General features: G+C 43.3%; 1 protein-coding gene across 1 annotated transcript in view; it reads right to left on the reverse strand.

Moving 5' to 3' along the window:
• Nucleotides 1-3,851: 3,851 nt before the first annotated feature.
• The window catches only part of LOC121271144 (tetraspanin-1-like), a 30,771-nt gene continuing 10,397 nt past the window's right edge, over nucleotides 3,852-24,225 (reverse strand). Inside the window, exons 4-7 of the mRNA XM_041176899.1 lie at nucleotides 21,766-21,873; nucleotides 19,163-19,297; nucleotides 12,182-12,265; nucleotides 3,852-3,944 (exon numbers count right to left, since the gene is read on the reverse strand). Coding sequence (XP_041032833.1) covers nucleotides 3,879-3,944; nucleotides 12,182-12,265; nucleotides 19,163-19,297; nucleotides 21,766-21,873 — 393 coding nt within the window. The 3' untranslated portion in view covers nucleotides 3,852-3,878. The remainder of the gene's footprint in view (nucleotides 3,945-12,181; nucleotides 12,266-19,162; nucleotides 19,298-21,765; nucleotides 21,874-24,225) is intronic.

Raw genomic sequence — 24,225 nt, forward strand, 5'->3', positions numbered from 1 at the left:
GCTCATTCCTGATTGCCCTGGAGAAGATGGTGGTGGACCACCTTCTTGAATACAACTGAGTGATTTGTTAAGCCATTTCAGGGGACAGTTAAAAATCTGGAGGGTTTTGCTGTGGGTCTGGAGTCACGTATAAACCAAATTGGATAAGGATGGCAGATTTATTTTCTAAATGGTATTACTGAACTAGATACGGTTTTAATGACAATTCAGTAGTTGCATGTTCACAATTACTGATGCTAGCTTTTTATTCCAAATGTATTTAATTGGTTGAATTTAAATTCCCCAGCTGTCATGAATGATTTGAACCCATGTATCTGGATCATTAGTCCAGGCCTCTGTTTCTGAGCCCAGTAACATTGCCACTGTATTACACTATAAATGTCCCTTTCATGACACTTGATGAGACATGTTGGCAAACCTTTGCAATAATATTCTGTACATCAGTTTCAGTGCTACCAGATTTTTAACTAAATTGTATGAGTTTCTATTATTTGCTACCACATTGTTTTTCCTTAACGACAATATCCAATGCTTTTGGACCAAGTCTCATGCTTCCTCTCGGTGCTATCTTATGATAATCATGTGTACTAGTGCTTTGTGCATTTTAGCCTTAGGATTGTGGTGGTCATTGCTTCTAGCAGGCACCCTGAAATGGGCTGCAACCTGTGCAGCTATTGTGTGAACAGCTTAGGCATGTATGTTTTCTGGCCCTTGTGCATCATTGGAGTGAGCTGGCTGGAGGGCCAGGGTGTGTTGGCACACTGAGGAACAGCACTGCCATGCGTGCCCATTCCAGCTATGCTTATAAATAAAAACAGAAAAGATTGGAAATACTCAGCAGGTCTGGCAGCATCTGCGGAGAGATAAACAGAGTTAACATGTCAGGTTGATGACATTTCAAAAGAACTGGGAAAAACCATGTCCACGTGTGGCGTGCCATCTCACCATGGCCCCCTGGTGTGGTAAATGAAATCAAAACAGAACAGAACAATTGCCTCCTTAGAAGTGAAAAATGCTTAGTCCTGAACACCTTCTGTAAAGACAAGATTGGGCTCACCTGTGATTTTCTGCAATAATCACATAGACTCCTGATATTGTACAGGCTCATATTGGAACAACAGTCATTTAGAGGAGGGCTGAACAATTATACCTCAAAATAGATGACTTTCCTGAGAGAAGATTAACTGGAAAAAGAAAAAAAAATGAGGGAACACAAATATACTCAGATAATCATTTATTAGTCAAATATAATTTGGAAATTATAGCAGGTGAATACAGAAAAATACAATCAGAAGATTTGTTCTTTAAAAAAAAAGATCTGTCACTCCCTAAAAGGCTTTACCTGAATTTCTCGATGTCTTTTCTTGAATAATATTTAGGTTTAAAAGCTTTGTTGTTTTATCATTTAACATTTCTGTTGCACTCTTAATTGGGAACCACATAACGTAATCTAATTTTGAGCAGGTTGGTGTTAGCGTATCAATACACTGCCTTTTCCAAACATCAAACATTTGCTTCCTGTAATAAACCTACAAAGCCTGATAAAACTATTAACATCAAAGAAAAAGTCAGGATGAAAATCTGGGATAGATTCAACAAAAAGTAAATTAGTTTATAATTTTACTGTATATACATCAAGCAAAAATAAGAGCTCCTGTTTTTAAAGTTATTATTGATGGTAGATTTTTATTTCCACAGTTTACTTAGCTGCACGAGAGCTGTGGTATGATGATATTCTAACTTTCACAATTGCATTTTCTGCTACTTTATTCAGTCATCCACAGATGCATTTCAGTGCTATGAAAGTACTCCTTTGTTAACTGTTGATGGTCCCAAGTTGTTTAGGTAGAAATAACTTTCTCTGTATCAATTTGAACTTATTGCAAACTTTTAAGAAATGAGAAGCCATGTTTGGGAAAAGCATTAAGCTGCAACTTTCTAGACAAATTGGTAATATTTCTAACTTTCTTAGGAGGGCACAACTGTCATTCATTTCCAATCTGCATTCTGTAAAAGGTTTTGTACTCAAATGCTCGGTTCTGAAGGCAGTTGCTGCATAGCTGCAGTGTTGGTTCCATAAGGCATCCAACTCACCCATTACTGAGGTGTGGAACTCATTACTCTCTGGAGTGGTAACTTGTGCAGAGAGAGTTGATTATTTCTCTCTCCATCACCATCGCCCCCTCAACCCCACCCCACCCTGTAACTTTTGCAAATAGGGACCTTTTATTGATGGCAGAATGTTTAAAATGCCAGAGAGAGGCTTATTCTTACAGAAGAATATGAATATTTTAAATCTAAAACAGCCTAAAATATTTTATAGGCAATTGTATTGCCAAAATGACTATTATATAGTGAGGTAATTTTTTTTAATGGTGAACTGAATGAACACACATGAAACCCCAGTAAAAATTGTGGAAAGTGTGAATTATTATACAGTATTGATCTACATGTGGAAAAGAGTCATCATCTGCAACAGGCTAAAGAATATTTATGCTTTGCTCACAAGACTTTGGCCTAGAAATTCAAGCATAGGCTACAATTCCTGATATTGGGCTGTGGAAATTATTTCTGCTGAAGCATTGCTGAATGTCAGGCTGATGTGAAACTCAAGTATATGAGGAAGTGGGAAGTGAGCAGCTGAGGATGTGTTCAGCCGTGGGTGATTAGGGCTTCTCTTGTTGTCTTAATATAAGATTGTTCCTCCCAGATCTTCAGTCAGGTACTTAGAGGAGCATTTCTGCCAGTTATCACCATGTGTGCGTGAGTTCAGCATAAGATAAATGAAACGCTAGGGTGTCTGACAATTATGAACTGGTCCCATAAGAAGTAAAGGACTATTAATTTAAATAAATAAATTTGAATGTTCATGTTCCCAATGTATGTTCCTAATGCCAGCACAACAACATTTTCTAATATAGTGGGCAGTGCATTTCAGATGGAAATGTGTGTGTGCTTCCTGTTTGCCATATTGTAAATTTAGAAGGTTGTCCAGCACCTGAAAAATGGGTGCTGGACAGCTGAATTTGTGCTTTTTTTTGTCTTTTATTGCAAAACCAATTGGAATTATATTGGCTTGAAAATTATTCTAAAATGCACACTACTAATATAATGGCTGGGATTATCCGGCCAGGATCTTCTGGTCCCACTGTAGGTCAATGGACTTTTGGCTGGTCCACTGCAGCCCCCATGGCACGTCCCATCATGGTGGGGCTGGAAAATCCATGCCTTCTAGTTACCCCATTTTTTTAAATGAAAATGAGAAAATTACCATAATGAACTGTTTGTCAAGTGCATGTTTCAGTCTTTTTATGCTGCATCTTTAATTCCTTTCCTTACGGGAGGGAGGCAGATTTTAGTTCTAGCTCAAACCAGAAAGGGGGCAGGGCAGGGAAATGGATATATGAGATTGGCTTTCCTACTGCCAAAGATTAATTGCAAACCTTAGTGATCTCAATAATGAAAGCCACTGCATTACAATAGTTTACATAATTCCAGACAGTACACTGAGAAAACGAGACTGCCCAGTCCAAAACCAGTTCTGTCGAAGGGTCATGAGGACTCGAAACGTCAACTCTTTTCTTCTCCGCCGATGCTGCCAGACCTGCTGAGTTTTTCCAGGTAATTCTGTTTTTGTTTTGTTTTCCAAAACCAGTAACTTGACAAACTTAGTTAAATTGGAATCATTGCTGGGAGAGATCATATTTTTGTTCCACTGACATCCTGTACACTTGATGCACATTGATAGACAGGTATTGCGAAGCTTTCCAGTTTATTAGCAACAAACACCCTTTACCTAATAATAAACAAATACAATTCAAAGAAACATAAATTGTAAAGTAAAATGGTACAGCAAATATATCATTCGTGCTCCATATTCATACGGTCTTTTCCTGTTTTCTGATATAATAGTACATTATCATGGACGCTGCCATCGCCCCTATCTGTAAAATTGAAAAAAGAGAACGGTCAGCATACATTTATTTATATTATAACAGTACACATTGTTTCACTTAGGGGGAAGAGGAAAACACTAAGGAGAAAAAACTCATGTTAAATCTTAAATATCTCTCAATTCCAAGAAGAACCCCATTTAGGAATATTGGTCATATTATTTAAGAACACGAGTATTTTTTTTAGTTACATTGACCCGACATGATGAACACCTTGTTTTTCCATAAAGTATTGGGCCTTGTTGTATATCTAGTTTACAACACATTCTATGACATTAATTTGGATATTTAAACAGTTTAAGATAATTCCACAGAGAATCAAAAAGTTAGAACCTACGGATAACTTGTGGCAAAATACATCGCAGAACAAAAAGTGCAATTTCATTCTTCAGTGAAAATAATAGTCTTCAGAAGGATTATGTAAACACAAAATTCAGACAGGAATTCTTACTCATTTACCAAGGCAAGTTTAATCAAACTCAACATTCAATTTTTAAAAATACTTATAATTCCTTTGAAGAACTGGCTTTGAATAACAATGGGACCAATTGTTTACTGGCTATAAGAAGCATGTTTACAATTGCATGAGAATTGGGATTTTCGTATTTGACGAATAGTTTGCACTGCAAGCTTTGCCTGCTGAACTTATCTACTAGTGACTTTGGTGAATATTTGGTGGTCATTAATTAGAATAGTTTTGGCAAGTGAAACGGAGTGCAACTTGGCATAGCAGCCACCTTTTGAACTTCACTTTTAAAAGGTCCCCTCATGCAGACTAGGGTCTAGACTCCTCTGAGGGGCTGTGAACCACGATTCTTTAAAAACCTGGCCGACTCCATGAAAATTGCGGAAGAGTAGGAGATGCCTGTCTCCGCAATGGAGCCGGCCAGGTCGGGAGTTCCAGATGTGGGGTTTTGACTGGAATCAGCCTGCACCCTTTAAAGGGCACACCCCTCCTTGCCTTTTAGCCCTAAGTCAGAAAAGTAGCAGGTTGGACATTTTCCTTCTGCCTTCAACCGCCCTCCGTATTATGGTAGCAGAGGTGGAAAGTTGGCCATTAATTGGCCCGTTAAGGACCTTGCTAGGTCTAAGGACAGGCAGGCTGCCCGATGCCTTATGCACCCACATGCGGCACAGTTTGGGGGCAGGCAGAAAGGTGGTGCCCCCCCCCCCACCCCCGCATCTTCAGATAGGCTGGTGTGGTGGGGAGGGGGTGTAAAATAAAAACTTCATTATTTTCTCTCCCTCTAAAGGAAATTATGGCCCATAACCAGCACTACAGAGTGAAAACTGGGGTTGAGTTCACATGGAGAGAAGGCATTTGATGTAAAAGCTGCTATACATGATAACCTGTAGGAAAAGATGAGATTGGAGGCCAGCTGCTAAGAGAAGGCAGGTAAACAATGGGCAAGGATCATCATACACCAACTTTGTGTGTTTTCTCAAAGTATTTCAATGCCTTAAAGCTGCCTGCTTTTGTTTCAAGTGAAAAGGTCACTATGTAGCTAGCTAAGCAAGTTCTCCTGTCTTTCACATCAAAGCTTAGTGGAAGAGCCCAGCCAATCCAGTGATTGCCCATCTTTTCAGATACACAGCATTGTCAGGATTGTGCCTGGGATCTGTGATCCTAGGCTCTTTGGCTGAGGGCAGTTGATTCTTCTCCCTTCCTGCAGGAATAGCACTCCATCTCCTTCATTTCTCAGTGTTTATTTTTACCAGTGCTTCAGACATTGGCCCAGCACCCCTTGATACTGCAAGTGCAAAGCTGACATAAATTGTTCTTTCTGAGATAGCAAACAAGAGCCTCTTCAGTCTCTATGGCTTCAGGGGAATTATTCCAGCCATCCACTGTTCAACCTATCTCTATCTCTGCGAGGGAGCACCTTGCAGGAGTAGTAGATTAGGAAATAGCTAACTGGTGCAAAGTGTTAAGAAATTGTGGTAGAATGGGCAAATTGATTTTGCTGGCACTTCCTTGTGATTTTTTTTCAGAGAAAGCTTTATTCCTGTGTTTATGTTCACTGTTGGAAGTTGGATGTTGGCATGGGAAATGAAGACTTCTATCTTATGAAGACTCTTGGAAAGTAAGGGAACTTGTGCAAGTTGGGTTGCAGAGGAAGGGAAGTGTGAAGGATGTTACTTAGTGAGTCAACATATATTTATGAAAAGTTCAGGGCTACCAGTGGAAGGCAGTGGAGTAGTGGTATTGTCACTGGACTAGTTAGCTAGATACCCAGGATAATGGTTTGGGGACTAGGGTTTGAATCCCAGCACGGCAGATGGTGGAATTTGAATTCTAAAAATATCCGGAATTAAAAGTCTAATGCTGACCACAAAACCATTGTCGTAAAAACCCATCTGGTTTACTGCCATCTGCCATCCTTACCTGTTCTGGTCATAATATCCCAGACACCACTCCCATCACCATTAATGGGTATGTTATGCCCCACTGACAGGACAGACCCAGCAAAGGTGGTGGCACAGTGGTATATAGTCAGGAGAGAGTTGCCCTGAGTCCTCAACATCAACTCTGGACCCCATGAAGTTTCATGGCATCAGGCCAAACATGGGCAAGGAAACCTGCTGCTGATTACCACATACCCCGCAACTGCTGAATCAGTACCCCTCCACATTGAACACTACTGAGGATGGCAAGGGCACAGAATGTACTCTGGGTGGGAGGGGCTTCAATGTCCGTCACCAAGAGTGGCTCAGTAGCACCACTACAGACCAAGCTGGCCATGTCCTAAAGGACATAGCTGCTAGACTGGGCCTTTGGCAGGTGGTGAGGTAATAGGGAAGGTCAGCAGGTAATATGGAAGGCAATGGAATGTTGACCTTTATTCCAAAGGGAATGGAGTATATACATTTGGATGTCTTGCTAAAACTATACAAGGCACTAGTTAGGCCACACCTAGAATACTGTGAACAGTTTTGGTCCCCTTATCTAAGGAAAGATTGGCATTGGAGGCAGTCCAGAGACGATTCACTAGGTTGATCCTGGGGATGAAGGGATTTTCTTATGAGGAGAGGTTGAGTCTGTTGGGCCTGTACTTATTGGAGTTTCGAAGAATGAGAGGCAACCTTACTGAAACATATAAAGATTCTTGGGGGGCTTGACAGAGTAGATGTTGAGAGGTTGTTAACCCATGTAGAGTCTAGGATTAGAGAGCATAACCTCAGAATAAGAGGGTGCCCACAGAGATGAGGAGGAATTTCTTCTCTCAGAGGATAGTCAATCTGTGGAATTCTTTACTACAAAGGGGTGTAGAGGCTGGGTTGCTAAGTATATTCAAGGCTGAGATAGACAGATTTTTAATCAGTAAGGGAATCAAGGGTTAGGGGGAAAAGGCAGGAAAGTGGAGATGAGGATTAGCAGATCAGCCATGATCTCATTGAGTGGCGGAGCAGACTCGATGGGCCGAAAAGCCTACTTCTGCTCCTACATCTTATGGTCTTATGGTGAGGGAACCAACAAGAGGGAAAAACATGCTTGACCTCATCCTCACCAAGCTGCCTGCCATAGATGCATCTGTCCATGACAGTACCATTAGGATGCCACTACACAGTACTTATGGAGACAAAGTCCCACCTTCACATTGAGGATACCCTCTATCATGTTGTGTGGCACTACTGCCATGCTAAATGGGATAGATTTCAAACAGATCTAGCAGCTCAAGACTTGGCAACCATAAGGTGCTGTGGGCCATCAGCAGCAGCAGAATTGTACTCAACCACAATCTGTAACCTCAAGGCCTGGCATATACCCCACTCCACCATTACCATCAAGCCAGGGGATCAAGCCTGGTTCAATAAAGAGTACAGGAGGGCATGTCAGGAACAGCACCAGGTGTACCTAAAAATGAGGTGTCAACCTGGTGAAGGTACTTGCGTACCAAATAGTATAAGCAACAAGTGATAGACAGAGTTAAGCAATTCCACAACCAACGGATCAGATCTAAGCTCTGCAATCCTGCGACATCCAGTTGTGAATAGTGGTGGACAATTAAACAACTCACTGGAGCAGAAGGCTCCATAAATATCCCCATCCTCAATGATGGGGGAGCCCAGTACATCAGTGCAAAAGATAAGGCTGAAGCATTTGCTACAATCTTCAGCCAGAAGTGCCGAGTGGATGATTCATCTTGGCCTCCTCCGGAGGTCTCCAGCATCACAAATGCCAGTCTTCAGCCAGTTCAATTCACTCCACGTGATATCAAGAAATAGCTGAAGACACTGGATAGTGTAAAGACTATGGGCCCTGACAACATACCAGCAATAGTACTGCAGACTTGTGCTCCAGAACTAGACACACCGCTAGCCAAGCTGTTCCTGTACAGCTACAACACTGGCATCTACCTGATAATGTGTAAAATTGCCCAGGTATGTCCTGTACACAAAAAGCAGGACAAATCCAACCTGGCCAATTACCGCCTCATCAGTCTATTCTCGATCAACAGTGCTGTCAGCAGCACTTGCTTAGCAACAACCTACTCACTGACGCTCAGTTTGGATTCTGCCAGGGTCACTCAGCTTCTGATCTCATTACAATCTTGGTTCAAACATCAACAAAAGAGCTGAACTCCAGAGGTGAGGTGACAGTGACTACCCTTGATATCAAGGCAGAATTTGACCGAGTGTGGCATCAAGGAGCCCTAGCAAAACTGGAGTCAATGGGAATCAGGGGGAAAACTCTCCACTGGTTGGAGCCATACCTAGCACAAAGGAAGATGGTTGTGGTTGTTGGAAGTCAAACATCTCAGTCCCAAGACATCACTGCAAGAGTTCCTCAGGGTAGTGTCCTAAGCCCAACTATCTTCAGCTGCTTCGTCAATGACCTTCCATCATTAGGTCAGAAGAGGGGATGTTCGCTGATGATTGCAGGATGTTCAGCACCATTCATGACTCCTCAGGTACTGAAGCAGTTCATGTTGAAATGCAGCAAGACCTGGGCAATATCCAGGCTTGGGCTGACGTGGCAAGTAACATTCATGCCACACAAGTGCCAGGCAATGACCATTTCCAACAGAAGAGGAGCTAACCATCACCCTTTGACATTCAATGGCATTATCACCGCTGAAGCCCCCATTATCAACATCTTGGGGGTTACCACTGACCAGAAACTGAACTAGACTAGCCATATAAATACTGTGGCTACAAGAGCAGGTCAGACGCTTGGAATCCTGTAATGAGTAACTCACCCCCTAACTCTCCAAAGCCTGTCCACCATCTACAAGGCACAAGTCAGGAGTGTGATGGAATACTCTCCACTTGCCTGAATGAGTGCAGCTCCAACAACACTCAAGAAGCTTGACACCATCCAGGACAAAGCAGCCTGCTTGATTGGCACCACATCCACAAACATTCACTCCCTCCACCGCCGACGCACAGTGGCAGCAGTGTGTACCAACTACGAGATGCACTGCAGGAACTCACCAAGCCTCCTCTGATAGCACCTTCCAAACCCACAACCACTACCATCTAGAAGAACCAGGGCGGCAGACACATGGGAACACCACCACCTGGAAGTTCCCCTCCAAGTCACCCACCATCTTCACTTGGGATTATATCGCCATTCTTTCACTGCCTGGGTCAAAATCCTGGAACTCCTTACCTGACAGCACTGTACACCACATGGACTGCAACAGGCAAGAAGGCAGCTCACCACCACCTTCTCAAGGGCAATTAAGGATGGGCAATAAATCCTGGCCTCGCCAGTGACACCCACATCCCATGAATGAATTAAAAAAAACAAGTGTGCCCTCGTCGCTATGGTGCTGGCTGCTGGCTCTGCTGTTCCTCTCTCTCTCCTCCTTGTGCTGTAGAGTGCCACACTAAGAACTTCTTGATCTGCAGACCTCGGTGAGTAAATGTCTAGGTGCATCTATAGTGATCCCTGACTTTAAGAGCCTTCAACCTAGTATCTTCCATGTTATCTTCCTCCCCCAAACATCAGTATAATAAAGGCATCCCCATTGAGAAATCAGTCTAGAGTGCAAAGCAGTGTTTTCAACAGAAGTAAGTAAAAGAAGCACTCAAAGTACTTAAGAGATTGCATCTTAGGGCATACAAAATGGCCTTGTTAGTGTGGAATCGCAGGGTTACTTACCAGTTCTAATAATGTAGCAGTCATTATTTGTGCTAGGGATTGGGAAAGTAATGGAGGGGACGAGACGGAGAGATCAGCCTCATCATCCTGACCTCCTGAGAGATGGTGGGGCAGCATTCAGTGTTTCATTTAGGATGAAACTACAGAGGACTTGTTAGTGTAAATTTTTGGCAATAGCTGTTAAGAATGTATTTTACTTTGATTACCTCCTTAAAATAAGTATTAATTTTAAAGGAGAACCAGGTCTAACTGGAGTTATTTTATTATGTTGTTAATTATGTAGATATTTAAATGTGGATCACACCACAGCCTAGTCTGTGTTTTGGGGTATGACATAGCTTGCATGTAAAGTGGGATGTCATATAAAATTTCTTCATGGCAAAGACTTATTCGTGTCTGATGACTTCCTCACTATAGAGTGAGCAAATTATTCCATCGTTTCCCATTTTGTGGACATTATATGCTGGGTATTAAATCAAAAGAGAGAAATACTGCATAATAGCACCATGACTAGATCATTCAGCCCCCTGTTCGTCCAACAGTCAGATCATGATTAATTCCATCTACCCACTTTGGGTCCATAACCTTTAATGCAAAAATCTATTAATCTCAGTTTTCAATTGACCACTCCACAGTCTCAACAGCATTTTGGGGGAGAGATTTCCGGATTACAACTACCCTTTGTGTGAAGTAAGTCCATAAATGCAGTCATCATTCACATTGTAAACATTTCCAGTTCAAACATAAAATTGTATAGATTGAAAAGTATGGAATTAATGCTAAACCTTGGTTAGACCACAACTGGAATACAGGTCTGGTCACTATATTCTATAAAGGATATTAAGACACTGGAAAGGATGCAGAGAAGATTTGCAAGAATGATACCAGAAAAGTGTGGAAATACTTAACAGGAAAAGATTGATAGGCTGGGTCTCTTTTCTCTTGGCAAAAGAAGGCTGAGGTGTGACCTAAGGGAGATCTTTAAAATTATGAAAGGTTTTGATAGAGTGTATATAGAAAGAATGTTTCCTGTTGTGGAGAAGAGACTAGCTAGAGGCCATCAATATAAGATAGTCACTAAGCAATCTAATAGGGAATTCAGGAGAAACTTCACCCAGAGAGGGTAAGAGTGTGGAACTCACTACCACAGGAAGTAGTTGCAGCGAATAGCGTAGATGCATTTAAGGGCAAGCTGAGCAAGCATATGAGGGAGAAAGGAATAAAGAGTTACAATGGTAGATTTAGATGAGGAAAAATGGAAGGAGGCTTGAGTGGAGCATAAACACTGGCATGGAAGAGTCGGGCTTAACAGCCTGTTTCTGTGTTGTACATCCTGTTACGACACAGCAGTTGATAAAGCTCAGTTATTTAAAAATCCAAGAGGGAAACTTTAAACAACTGTCATAACCTATATTTTAAGTGGTATGTTTGAGATGCAGCTTTAAATTCAGGAATCAGACCATCAATTCTCGGGAGTTTTTTTTATATTAAACTAAGTGAAACATTTTATTAAGTTACAACACATTAAACACAAAAACATGGCTACAAATTACTACTATCATAACTTTTTAACAAATTCCCAGACTAATCTCCACCAAGGCAACAGCAACCCATAGACTTTGAGCAGACACCAGGCAAAGCATTTTCACCTTACGTTTTCAAAACGAGATTCCTTTCATTTTAGTTCCCTTGCAAACACAGTGGTAGGCTTACAGGCTTTGACTTTACATTGCCTCTGCCCTGCACACACAAAACTGATGTCTGTTATACCTAGCACAGCTCATTGAATATAAATTCTCATTGTATCTCCAGCCCCTTTGAACTCCACCTCTTCTAACTATAAAACCCCTTTCATAGTATCAATTTTATTAGTAATATAAATATATTGCTTGGTCTCTGCTAGCTAGGTGCCAGATTTCACCCCTTTCTTGAATACTCAATCCAACAAAATGCAAAAGTACATCCACCTCTCTTTACATCTCAAAACTAGTATACATCAAAGCACCCAGACTAGCTGGCTTTGATCCAAGACACATACACAGACTAAACCTCTATTTTAAAAGAAAGATAATTTCCCATAATATTAATAGCTTCATGACAATCCTATGTAATAGATTACCTCTAGTACAGCAATTCCCAAAGCCACGATACCAAGAATCTTGGTGTGTCTCTTCAGAAAGATGAGAAGTGTCACGTAGCAACCCTGAAAACAGTGAAGAAAATTATATTCAATCCTTTGTCTTAATTTTCTTTTGGTTTTTTTGCTTTTCTCCTCTTAGAAATATGAGCACAGAAATCCTGCAGAAACATTACAGCTCATGCAGGTAAATTTGTTCCAAGTCCCAGGATCATTTAAATAATTGGGGTTGGCCTGTGGTGCTTATAGAAGCACCAGGCCCATCAAGGCAGCAGAAACGCAGAGCTACTGGGAGCCAACTGTTGGAATTTGCACTGTTGCCCCTTTCAGTTGGCCAGAACAGGACCTACTTCTGCTCTTTAGAGAAGTAGGTTATGCTGAATTTTCTAGGAGCGCATTTGGCAAGTTTTCTGGAATAGCTGAACATTTTCAGGTATTTCCCCAAACTGCTGCCGACACTTTTTTTTGGGGGGGGGGGGGGGGGGGGGGGGTGTGGGGGGGATGTTATGTGTGTGTGTGTGTGTGTGTGGGGGGGTGGGGGGGGGTGGCGGGACAGGCAGCAGAAGCCTCCCTACCATTAGGGTTTCTTGGGTAGTTAAAGTAGAACAGAAACTAAGCGGACCTTGGTTCCATCCCAAATAGTGACTCACCACCACAGCTTTGCCACAGTTCCTGCACCCTTATGAGTAGAATTTCTAGGCATGTGGCTCTTGCTGAGTTTTGAGTTTGATTCCATGGGTGTCAGTCATAGCTCTTTACCTCACTCAACTAACTATTTATCATGTGTAAAGATTGACAGTGAGCAGAACCGTCCCAGAATTGCACTAAGTGTGGTAGCAGATGTGAAAAAGTAGTTTTACCCACTGGCCGCAATGGCAGGTTTTCGTGTCTAGGGTCCACTTCTCGATGCACCCCGCCTCATTAATAATACCTTCATGTGAAACGGTCCAGATCGCTGGACCCACTGTCACCTCAGGCTTTCAGTAATCTGGCACTATATTTAAAGGGTGCCCCTGCAAAGAGCTAGCTTTCTCTAAGGGATCGAAAGCTACTGGAAAGTCATGGCTGCCAAAGGAAGGAAACGCACTGCCCCCAAATTTAGCGATACCTCCCTCAAGCGCCTACTGATGGAGTGGAGGCCCGCAGTGAAGTCCTCTACCCCTGCTCTGGGCAAAGACCACCAAACAAGGTGGCAAATCCAGCATGGGAGGCGATGGCAGTGGTGGTCAGCACCAACACCTTGCAAAAACCTCCAGCACCTGACCCCTTCAGGAACACACTGTCACCAGTCACAAATGTTGAAGAGATGGCCGGATGGGGGGGGGGCAGCCCCACCTCAGAGGTGCTGAGAGCACACAGAGAGAATGACAGAACTCTGTGATGCCTGCCCACAACATTCTGGGAGCAATGTCAAGCACCATCGAGGCACAGGCATCACTAATGTGTCCAGCGTATGTGAAGCCAGACCAATACCTTGCTCTGAAGGTTACACACTGCACAGGGAAGAGGCCCTGGACTGAGACACCTGCCTTCATCTTGTGCAGGAACCAAGGTTTCATGTGACATGAACACTGCTTATCATAACAAGGAGCCATAGACAAGGAGACATTCTTGGGAGTTTATTTACAATAGTGAACATTATGTGCAAGTGATTAACACCCATGTCCAGACTGTGTAATTCCAGAAAGAGTTACATCTTCTTAGCCTTCCTAACCCTGCTGTTACATCTTGGTGCTTCTCTGACACCCACAGCAAAGATGGAGATAGCCTCTGACTACTACACCCTGTTTGTGATGACCTTGGCAGGAGTCCTCTGGAGGACTGAGACCTGGAGAGCCACCCAGTGCCGAAAGAGGATGAATGATCTCCTCCGTTCCACCAGGGTAAGCCACTCTTCTCATCACTCTCAACTCAACCACTCACAAGCCCATCATACATCCACAGAGATCTCACTCACTACCAGTTCAAGGGACATCACCATTCACTCTCTTTCGCATAACTTCATCTGCCCTGCAGATTGTGTCCTCATCCCATCCAAGGCACAACCACACATGCCAGGCACACTTCTCATCTGGCCTGACATCTTGCTTACACTCTCTCCATCTGTATTCATGCAGGACAAGCTGGCACACAACAAAACAGACTGGTGGAGGAATGCCTGACATCAAGGTCCTCACAGACTTTGAAAATAGAGTCATCTAGCTGGCCAGTGATGATCTAGACTGTTCCTGTGCCAGCAGTGAGGGAGGTGGTGCCATCCACACAGATAACTCTGGGAATATCCAGCCACTCCAAATCCCCTCTTCCTGTGACCCCCGCAGCTTCAGCTCAACAGGCTGAGGAGGGCGCAGCTGACCCACAGCAAGCTACCCAAAGCAGGCTGGGGCCCTCCAGGTCTCAGTCCTCCAGAGGACGCCTGCCAAGGTCATCACAAACAGGGTGTAGTAGTCAGAGGCTATCTCCACCTCTGCTGTGGGTGTCGGAGAAGCACCAAGATGTAACAGCAGGGTTAGGAAGGCTAAGAAGATGTAACTCTTTCTGGAATTACACAGTCTGGACATGGATGTTAATCACTTGCACATAATGTTCACTATTGTAAATAAACTCCCAAGAATATCTCCTTGTCTATGGCTCCTTGTTATGATGAGCAGTGTTCATGTCACATGAAACCTTGGTTCCTGCACAAGATGAAGGCAGGTGTCTCAGTCCAGGGCCTCTTCCCTGTGCAGTGTGTAACCTTCAGAGCAAGGTATTGGTCCGGCTTCACATACGCTGGACACATTAGTGATGCCTGTGCCTCGATGGTGCTTGACATTGCTCCCAGAATGTTGTGGGCAGGCATCACAGAGTTCTGTCATTCTCTCTGTGTGCTCTCAGCACCTCTGAGGTGGGGCTGCCCCCCCAGCCGGCCATCTCTTCAACATTTGTGACCAGTGACAGTGTGCTCCTGAAGGGGTCAGGTGCTGGAGGCTGACAAAGGATCAGATGCATTTAAAGTTTCACATCTGCGTCTCCATGATATGACAGAGTGCAAGCGAGCTGCCCTCAGCCAGACAGGAGTCAAACTTTAACAGAGGTTATGGGAAGATCTATGGAGTGTTGTCACTGCGTGTCATTATCATCCTCCTGGAATCTAATGACTATTAGGGCCTCTGCTATGTTTCCATGACATGAGCCTGAGCACTGGGCTGCCATCAGCCACACAGGAGTCAAATGTTCACAGATTCAAGGTGAGGATGTCAGGACCATCCTCAGTGCATTTCCTCATCATCCTTCACGAATCTTGAAGCTAAGAGGACCTCTCAAGCCTGCCTGCCTCATCTGGCCAGTGCGATGGCTTCATTGCCAGCATCCTTGCCTTCGAGAGCCTCATCACCTCCACCCACTTCGAAGTCCTCCTCATCGGAGAAGGTGTGCAGCTCTTCCATCTCTTCCTCAGCCAGGTCCTCCCCCCATTGCAGCCCCAGGTTGTGTAGCGCGCAGCAAGCCACAATGATGTGCAACGCCATCAGTGGACTGTTTTGCAGTGCTCCACCAGACCTGTCGAGTCACCAGAATCTCATTTTTAAAATGCCTATTGTTGCTTCACCAAAGTTTGGGCTGCAGCATGAGCCTCATTATACCATCACTCTGCTGCAGGGGCATCATCAGCCACGTCCTCTGTGGGCAGCCCTTGTCTCCGAGGAGCCAACCCTGCAGCCTTTCTGAACCCTGAAAAAATGTCAGGGACCTGAGACCTGCTGAGGACGTAGGAGTTGTGGATGCTCCCTAAGAATCGTGCGCAGATCTGTAGGATGTGTTTATGGTGGTTGCAGACCAGCTGAACATGCAGTGAGTGGAAGCCCCTTGCGATTGACATAGTTGATTGCTTGTTGCCACATAGATCTAAGCACCATGTGAGTGCAGTCACTGGCATCCTGCAGCTGTGGAAAATCAGAGATCTGCACAAATCCCAGCGCTCATGCTTTCTGGTTTTCCTGATCCTGGTCGATATGCACAAGATGGTGCCCATGACCTCTTGGATACACTTGTGCATGGAAGCTTGCGAGATCCTGCACAGGTCACCTGTGGAGCCCTGGAAGGAGCTACTGGTGTAAAAATTGAGCGTTGCAGTCACTTTCAAGGCAACAGACAGTGGATGCCCTCCATGTCCCCATGGCACCAAATCCTGCAGCAGGTGGAATATGCAACCCTCTTCATGCACAGTCTCCGGTGACACTGGTTCTCAGTCATCTGCAGGAAAGACAGGCGCAGTCTATAGACCCTGGGTCTAGCGAAGTGCCTATGAGCAACGACAAACTGTGGGTCTTCAGCTGCATGCACAGCAGGCCCTGTCACCCCTTTATCTTGAGGGAGATGCTCCTCCTTTTGCTGAGCAAGGTGCCTCTGCCGCACTCTTTTTCTTTTTCTCTGCTCCCTGTAAGCCATGAGGCAAACTGCTAAATCACCAGGCTCCATGATCCTGATGTTCTCCTCCTGCAGAATCAAAGAGAGAGATGCATGGGTGAGTATATGTGTCCTAAGAACTTGTCATGGCTAAGCTCGAAGGTCCTTCACACATGCCAGAGAGTGCTGGATATCACTTGGATGGGCAGCATGTAGTGCGCTTCATGGCTGTCCAAAACCCCACCCACCTCCAGCCAGCTCCACTTGACCGATTGGCAGCAGCTTCGGCCAATGGACTGCATGCAGTGCTCTATCTCAGGCGCAGGTATTCTCCTAATCCACACTACAAGGCTGTGCTGCTAGCTTGAACCATGAGAGATACTGGTCCAAACCTTAAAAAAGACATTGCAAGGGCTGTGAGTGCCTCCACCAGTGACTGTGCCATTGTCACCTTTCGCAAGGGGATTCTACAACTTGCCCAGCTTGCCAATTGTTCTGCTGCCCCCTAAAACGCACATTAATTTGCAGTCTGTGCCCGAAGAGTGATAAATTCTGAAGCATTTTGTGGCATTTTCATGCTTTTGCTTTGCTTGAGTGGGCAGAAAAGTTTCAGAGGCCCGACTCCTAGCATATCAAGGGGCTGCAGCTGAACGGTCTCAGCTGCAGAAGAATGCTCACTTTTGATAAGTTTTTCCAAGTATGTGACCTCAAACCAACCCCCCACCCCCAGCATGTGCTTGTGTACTTCCTTCAGTCTGTGCTGCCTTGCACCCCATCCCCCTGACCTCACCCACACTGGAGCCCTTGCCCCATCACTGCAATGAAAGCCAGCCGGGAAAAAGCGACTTGCCTGTGCCTCCTGCAAATGCGCAATACCTCTGCCTTGATGTCCTACAGGCAATTCTCAGTAGCACAGTGCAAGGTTGTGTGCACTCACTCTGAGTTCCCCTCGAAGTTTAGGTCACCAGGTGTACGCCTTTTAAGGGCAGTCGTGAAACATGCCGTTCTGAAGTCACGCCGACGTGAGGAGTAAATTTGACGTGAATGTTGGTATTTTAGAGACTATCACAGTTGAGCTCAATTCTTCTCCCAATATCCTAAAAAAGCACATTTCCCATGAGGCTTATTGGATAGTAATCAGCAGTGATAATATTACCCAGTTGCTCCCTCCCTAACGCTAAACATTACCTTATTGTAGCACGTCTTCTAGCCTCTCAGAGATAGCACTCTCTCCTCTGAGTCAGATACAGGTTCTAGCCTCATCACAGGACTTGAATGTGTAACTTGTAAGGTGAGACTTCAGTGCAGTATTCAGGGGCTGCTGCACTGTCATAGGTGACATCTGTTGGACAAGACCTGCCCTGTCTGCCTGTCCAGAGAGATGTAAAAGGTCCCATGGCACTGTTTGAGCAGGGAAGGTCATGTGGTGTCCTGGCTAACAGTTTTCCTTTGCCAGCACCAAAGCAAAGTTAACTGATCTGTATTTCATTGGAGTTTGTGGGAACTTGCTGTGTGCAAATTGTCTGTTGTTTCTCTACTTACTAACAGTGACTACATCTCAATTATTAATTCATTGGCTGTGAAGCACTTTGCAACAGCCTATAACGGTGAAAGGGCCTATGAAAGGATCCATGCCTATTTCTTTCTGTCTTTCCATATTATGGTTGAACTCAGCTGATTTAGCAAATAGTGGAACCAAACCTAGAACTTTGAAGATTCAGTTACATTCTGCTGAACCTAGAACCTTCCTGGCTCTGCTTGATTTTTTCATTCATTTATGGGATGTGGGCGTTGCTGGCTAGGCCAGTATTTATTGCCCTTCCCTAATTACCTTTGAGAAGTTGGTGGTGAACTGCCTTCTTGAACCATTGCAGTCCATGTGGTGTAGGTACACCCACAGTGCTGTTAGGGAGGGAGTTCCAGGATTTTGACCCAGTGACGTTGAAGGAATGGCAATATATTTCCAAGTCAGGATGGTGAGTGGTTTCAAAGGGAACTTCCACGTAGTGGTGTTCCCATGCGTCTGCTGCCCTTGTCCTTCTAGATGGTAGTGGCTGTGGGTTTGGAAGGCCTGTCCAAGGAGTCTTGGTGAGTTGCTCCAGTGCACCTTATAGATGGTACGCATTGCTGCTACTGTGCGTTGTTGGTGGAGGGAGTTTGTGGATGGGATGCCAATCAAGCTGGCTGCTTTGTTCTGGATGGCGTTGAGCTTCTTGAGCATTGTGGGAGCTGCATTCATCCAGGCAAATTGATAGTATTCTATCACACTCCCGACTTGTGCCTTTTAGATGGTGGACACACTTCATGGATTCAGAAGGTGAGTTTCTCGCTGCAGGATTCCTAGCCACTGACCTGCTCTTGTAGTCACAGTATTTATATGGCTAGTCCAGTTCAGTTTCTGGTCAATGGTAACCCCCAGGATGTTGATAGTGGGGGATTCAGTGATGGTAATGCCACTGAATGTCATATTTTCTACTTTAGTTCGCTGAGTCTTTAGAAAGTTGTAGCTGATTATACAGGTATAATATCTAAAAAATAAGATGTTGATGTAAACGTGTTTATCAATGCATACATTACCGGTATAGACTTGTTAACACCACTAAGTGGGCAAGCATATGAAGTGGTGCAGCATTCCTTAGGATACTTTGATGTTAAGTAATGGGAAGAAGAGTTTGTAAAATCGTTGTAGCTATTGAACCCACAACACTTGAACTGGAAAAGAAAAAAAGCAAGAAGAGACCCATTAAAAGATGATCATGGTTTCAGAATTTTCTCTTTCCTAATATCCAAGATTGCTAAAGAAACGCCAAAACGCTGATGAGAAATTTGAATGGGTTTCTGTGTCTTTAACTTAAAAAATTATATAGCATATTTGGATTTCTTTGTATTGTTATCTGGACATCCTGGTTGTTAACTACAGTTGTGCATCCAGTGTGCATCTGTATAACTATGCCTTTCAAAACCATATAGATGTAACACCTCAGGGCACTATCTCCCCATAGGTTTCACTTCCAGACTGCAAAGAAAATAGTGACAGGCTAAAAGAAGCATTTATCTGTTAAAAGTTCACAATTTCAAGTCCCATTCCAGTGGTGGAATTTTCCATAGCTGCCTGCCGCCGGGATCTTCTGGTCCAGCCGCAAGTCAATGGAGTACTGGCTGGGGCACTGCCTCGCCCGCAGCAGGTCCCACCCATGACAGGGCCGGAAAATCCCGGCCTAGGGCTTGAACACAAAATCAAGGCTGACACTTCAGTGCAGTACTGAGGGAGTGCTGCAGTGTCAGAGATGCCATCTTTTGGATGAGACATTAAACTGAGGCCCCATCTGCCTGCTTGGTTGGATCCCATGACGCTATTCTGTAGAAGAGTAGGGGATTTATCCCTGGTGCCCTGAACAATATTTATCCCTCAACCAACATCACAAAAACATATGATCTGGTCATTATCGTATTGTTGTTTTTGGGAGCTTGCTGTGTACAGATTGGTTGCTGTGTTTCCTACACTACAACAGTGAATACACTTCGAAAATACTTCTTTGGCTGTAATGTGCGTTGATATGTCTGGTGATCGTGAAGAGGGCTATATAAATGCAAGACTTTCTTTCTTTTAATTTTTTAATCGATCCATTTTACCAAATAGGAACAAATCACAAAATAGCCAACTGAAAACTGGCCAACAAAATCCATCAGCCTTTTCAAAGGTGCAAGCCACTGATGAAAATCGATCAAGTTTCTCAAATAATCTCTTCATGCTGTTTCCCTTTCATATGAAGCTGCTGTTCTTTGTGCAACCTTGGTCAGGTTTGAAATTTCACTTGGTCATAAGTGTTGGGAATTTCCGGTAGCCAGTAACAAATGCTGCCCCTATCTCCTCTGCCCTATCTCTGTTGCTGAAACCCTCACCCATGCCTTTATTACTTCTGGACTCGACTATTCTAGCACTTCCTGGCTGATCTCCCACAATCTACACTCCACAAATTTGAAGTCATTCAAAACTCTGCCGCCTGCGTCTTACCATCCCTGAGCTCACTGACCTACACTGGCTCCCTGTCATGCAACATCTTTATTTTAAAATTCTCATCCTAGTTTTCAAATCCCTCCAATGCCTTGTCTCCTCCAGCCCCACAATTCTATCAGATATCTGCGCTCCTTTAATTCTGGCCTCTTATGCATCCCTGATTTTAATTGGTTCACCATTGGTAGCTGTGCCTTCAGTTGCCTAGGCCCCAAGCTCTGGGATTCCCTTCCTACATCTCTCCACCTCTCTAACTCTCTTTCCTGCATTAAGACACTCCTTAAAATCCACCTCTTTGACCAAGTTTTTGATTACTTGTCCTAATACAGTATCTCCATATGTCGCTCGGTATTGTACTTTGTTTTATAATGTTCCTGTGAAACACCCTGTGATGTTTTATTATGTTAACGGTGCAGTATAAATGTAAATTGTATTGAATATGTGTATGAGAGAAAAGTTTTGTGGGTGTTGTTGCTTTTCAACTGCTCATGGAACTACAGTGCCAGAATTTCATCATAACAACCTAAACAATGTTAAATGGGTTAAAAAAAAAGTATTAGTCCCTGCTGAAAACTTCTGCAAGGAAAAATTATTCATGGATTGCAACTTTTAACTTGCTTTTGTGGAACAATGATACCTAGAGCGTATTGTGATAAACCAGGCAAAACATTAACATAACAACTGGGAGGTGTGAATAGTGGAAAGTTGAAAGAAGGGCACCATTTTACACAGCTTGACCCATCAAATAAAATGTTGACCTAACAAGCTTATTTGAGAGAAAGAGGTGATTGACAGTAACTCCAACTGGCAGGAACAGGACAGTACTCTTCAGATGCGGAAGATTCATATGGACCCAAAACATTAACTCTGTCTTTCTCTCCGCAGATGCTGTCAGACCTGCTGAGTTTTTCCAGCATTTTTTGTTTTTGTTTCAGATTTCCAGCATCCGCAGTATTTTGCCTTTATACCTTTGCATTACTATTGTGTGATGCACTTGTTCATTATCCTGTGTTATTGTAGATAGGACAATGAATAGATCGTTTCTCAAAAGTCGTCTTAAACAAAATAAATTTTTAACTAAAAAATTCAATCTAAATGAGTCTTAACTCTATATTAGATTCCACACTTATCAATTTTAAGCATTTATATCTTATACATTGTTTACCTCTTTCATTACTGAATCCCATATTGTGGTTATGTCTGATATTTTGCCATAATCGTTTTTGATTGATTCCACTGCCCAGACTTGAACGTAACCAATAAAAATGTCAGCCTGGAAAAAAAACAAAAATATTTGTTTAAGAAATAATTTTGAAATAAAGAGTCATAGCTGTTTCCACACATAATGTTGTAATGTCTAAAGTATTAAAATAGACTATCTAAGCTATCTTTATTATGCTGATTATAGAGGCTAGAGTTAACTACAGCATTCAGCTTAGTAAGCATTCAGTTGGAGCATATTCCTTTAGTTGATATGGGCTGTTCAATCTGCAATATCTACTTTTGCACCCAATTTACTGATTATACTTATTTTTGTACAAACTAAACAACTACTTACATTTATATAGCACCTTTAACGTAATAAAACATTTAAAGGACAAAAGAATCCCAGTTAATTGTGCTATATTTTAGTCCCTGTCATCGTCTGAACTATATTACAAAGCAAAACAAAAACAGAATTACCTGGAAAAACTCAGCAGGTCTGGCAGCATCGGCGGAGCATCGGCATCTCCGCTGAAGCTGCCAGACCTGCTGAGTTTTTCCAGGTAATTCTGTTTTTGTTTTGGATTTCCAGCATCCGCAGTTTTTTTGTTTTTATCTCTATATTACAAAGCATCCTAACAAATCAAATTTGAGGTGATCCAAAACTTTGCTGCTTGTGTCTTAACATGCAGCAAATTTTGTTCCACTATCACTCCTGTGTTCGCTGATTTATATTGGCTGCTGGACTTCATTATAAAACAAAGTATGACACTGAATCACATAAGGAGATATTGGCCTGAATCTTCTGGTTGGCGTGCAGGGGCAGGCCCCGCTCGCTGACGTGTAAGATGACACACGGTGATGTCGGGCATGCATCCCGACGTCACCGCGTGTCATTCCAATCTTCGGTTTGGCAGGCATGCACCGGAGTCATCTGCGCGCCCGCCGAACTGTCAAAGGCCTATTAAGGCCATTTAAAAACTAATTAAAAGAATTAACGGAGCTGCCCATCCAACCTTAAGGTTGGCGGGCAGGCAAAGAGCCTAGACTTCCAAGGGTAGGATGAGGTTTCATGAAGGATTTATAAATCAAATACATTTTTTAATTAAAATTCATTGATAGGGACATGTATGAAAATTTTTTTCTTTATTTAAATTTTTCATAATGAAATTAAACTCCCTAAGGCAGCTCTGTGCCTCAGGAAGATTTCTGCGCACTTTCGTGTGCATGTACGAAAGAGCGCAGGCTCCAACTCAGCCTCCTACCCCCGCCCACACAGGGAGCACTCAGCACTTGGCCCACCAATGTAAAATGCCCGCCCACGCCCACTCCACCCCCCCACGACGAGGAGAAAATTCTCCCCATTAGGTCAGATGACCAAATACTTGGTCAAAGAGGTATGTTTTAAGAAGCGTCTTAAAGGAGGAAAGTGAGGTAGAGAGAGATGTAGAGATGTAGGGAGGGAGTTCCAGAGCTTAGGTCCTAGGTAACTGAAGGCACGGCCACCAATGGTGCAGCAATTATAGTTGGGAATTCTCAAGAGGCCAGCTGTGGGGCTGGAGGAGACTACAGAGATAGGGAGGGGCAAGGCCATGGAGGGATTTGAAAAAAAGGATGAAAATTTTAAAATCAAGATTTTATTTGACCAGGAGCCAATGTAGGTAAGCGAGCACAGGGCTGAATGGGGAATGGGGACTTGATGTGAGTTAAGGCAAGGGCAGCAGATTTTTGGACGACAAGTTTGATTTGTTAGGATATTTTGTAAGGCAATTTGATGATTACAGATACAAAAATATGGCATATTTAACTGGAATTCTCTTGTCCTTCTAGTTGTCTTGTTTCTATCCACTTCTAGAAATGTACTTTAATGGGTCCACAAATTCTAAATATTCATACTAAATCATGAAAAATACTCACTATTCCAGAAAATTATTGAAGCTGAAGACATAAATTAAAACTGAGAAATAACTTGAACGTGTAACACATTCTAGATTGCTACTAGAGTGTATAAATCAAATATTAAAAATATGTGAAGATGGCAATATCTCCTTCTCTTCCTCTTCCAAAATCATTTATTTCTATAAGATTGTAGTCTCTAGCCATCTCCAATTCCAATGCCCAATTGGTCATTCTTCACACATGAGTCTTGATAGTCACTATTGCCAGACTAGTCCATCACAGAGGTAATTGTAGGTAATCTTGTCCTCAGCCACCATCTATGGAAGTGTACTTTCCAGCTCATTTCATAAGACGAAACCCTGACTGATTGACCATCCCACACCTGGGGTACTGAGGGCAATTTTAGCGGCTCAACAATCCTGGGTAAGATTGGCTAATGCAGAAGATTTATGAAAATGTTGCCAGGATAGGAGAATTTTAGCTATGAGAATAAGCTGGGTTCGTATTGCTGGGAACAGAGAGG

This window comes from Carcharodon carcharias, chromosome 30 (genome assembly GCF_017639515.1).
Source record: "Carcharodon carcharias isolate sCarCar2 chromosome 30, sCarCar2.pri, whole genome shotgun sequence".
Taxonomy (NCBI): domain Eukaryota; kingdom Metazoa; phylum Chordata; class Chondrichthyes; order Lamniformes; family Lamnidae; genus Carcharodon; species Carcharodon carcharias.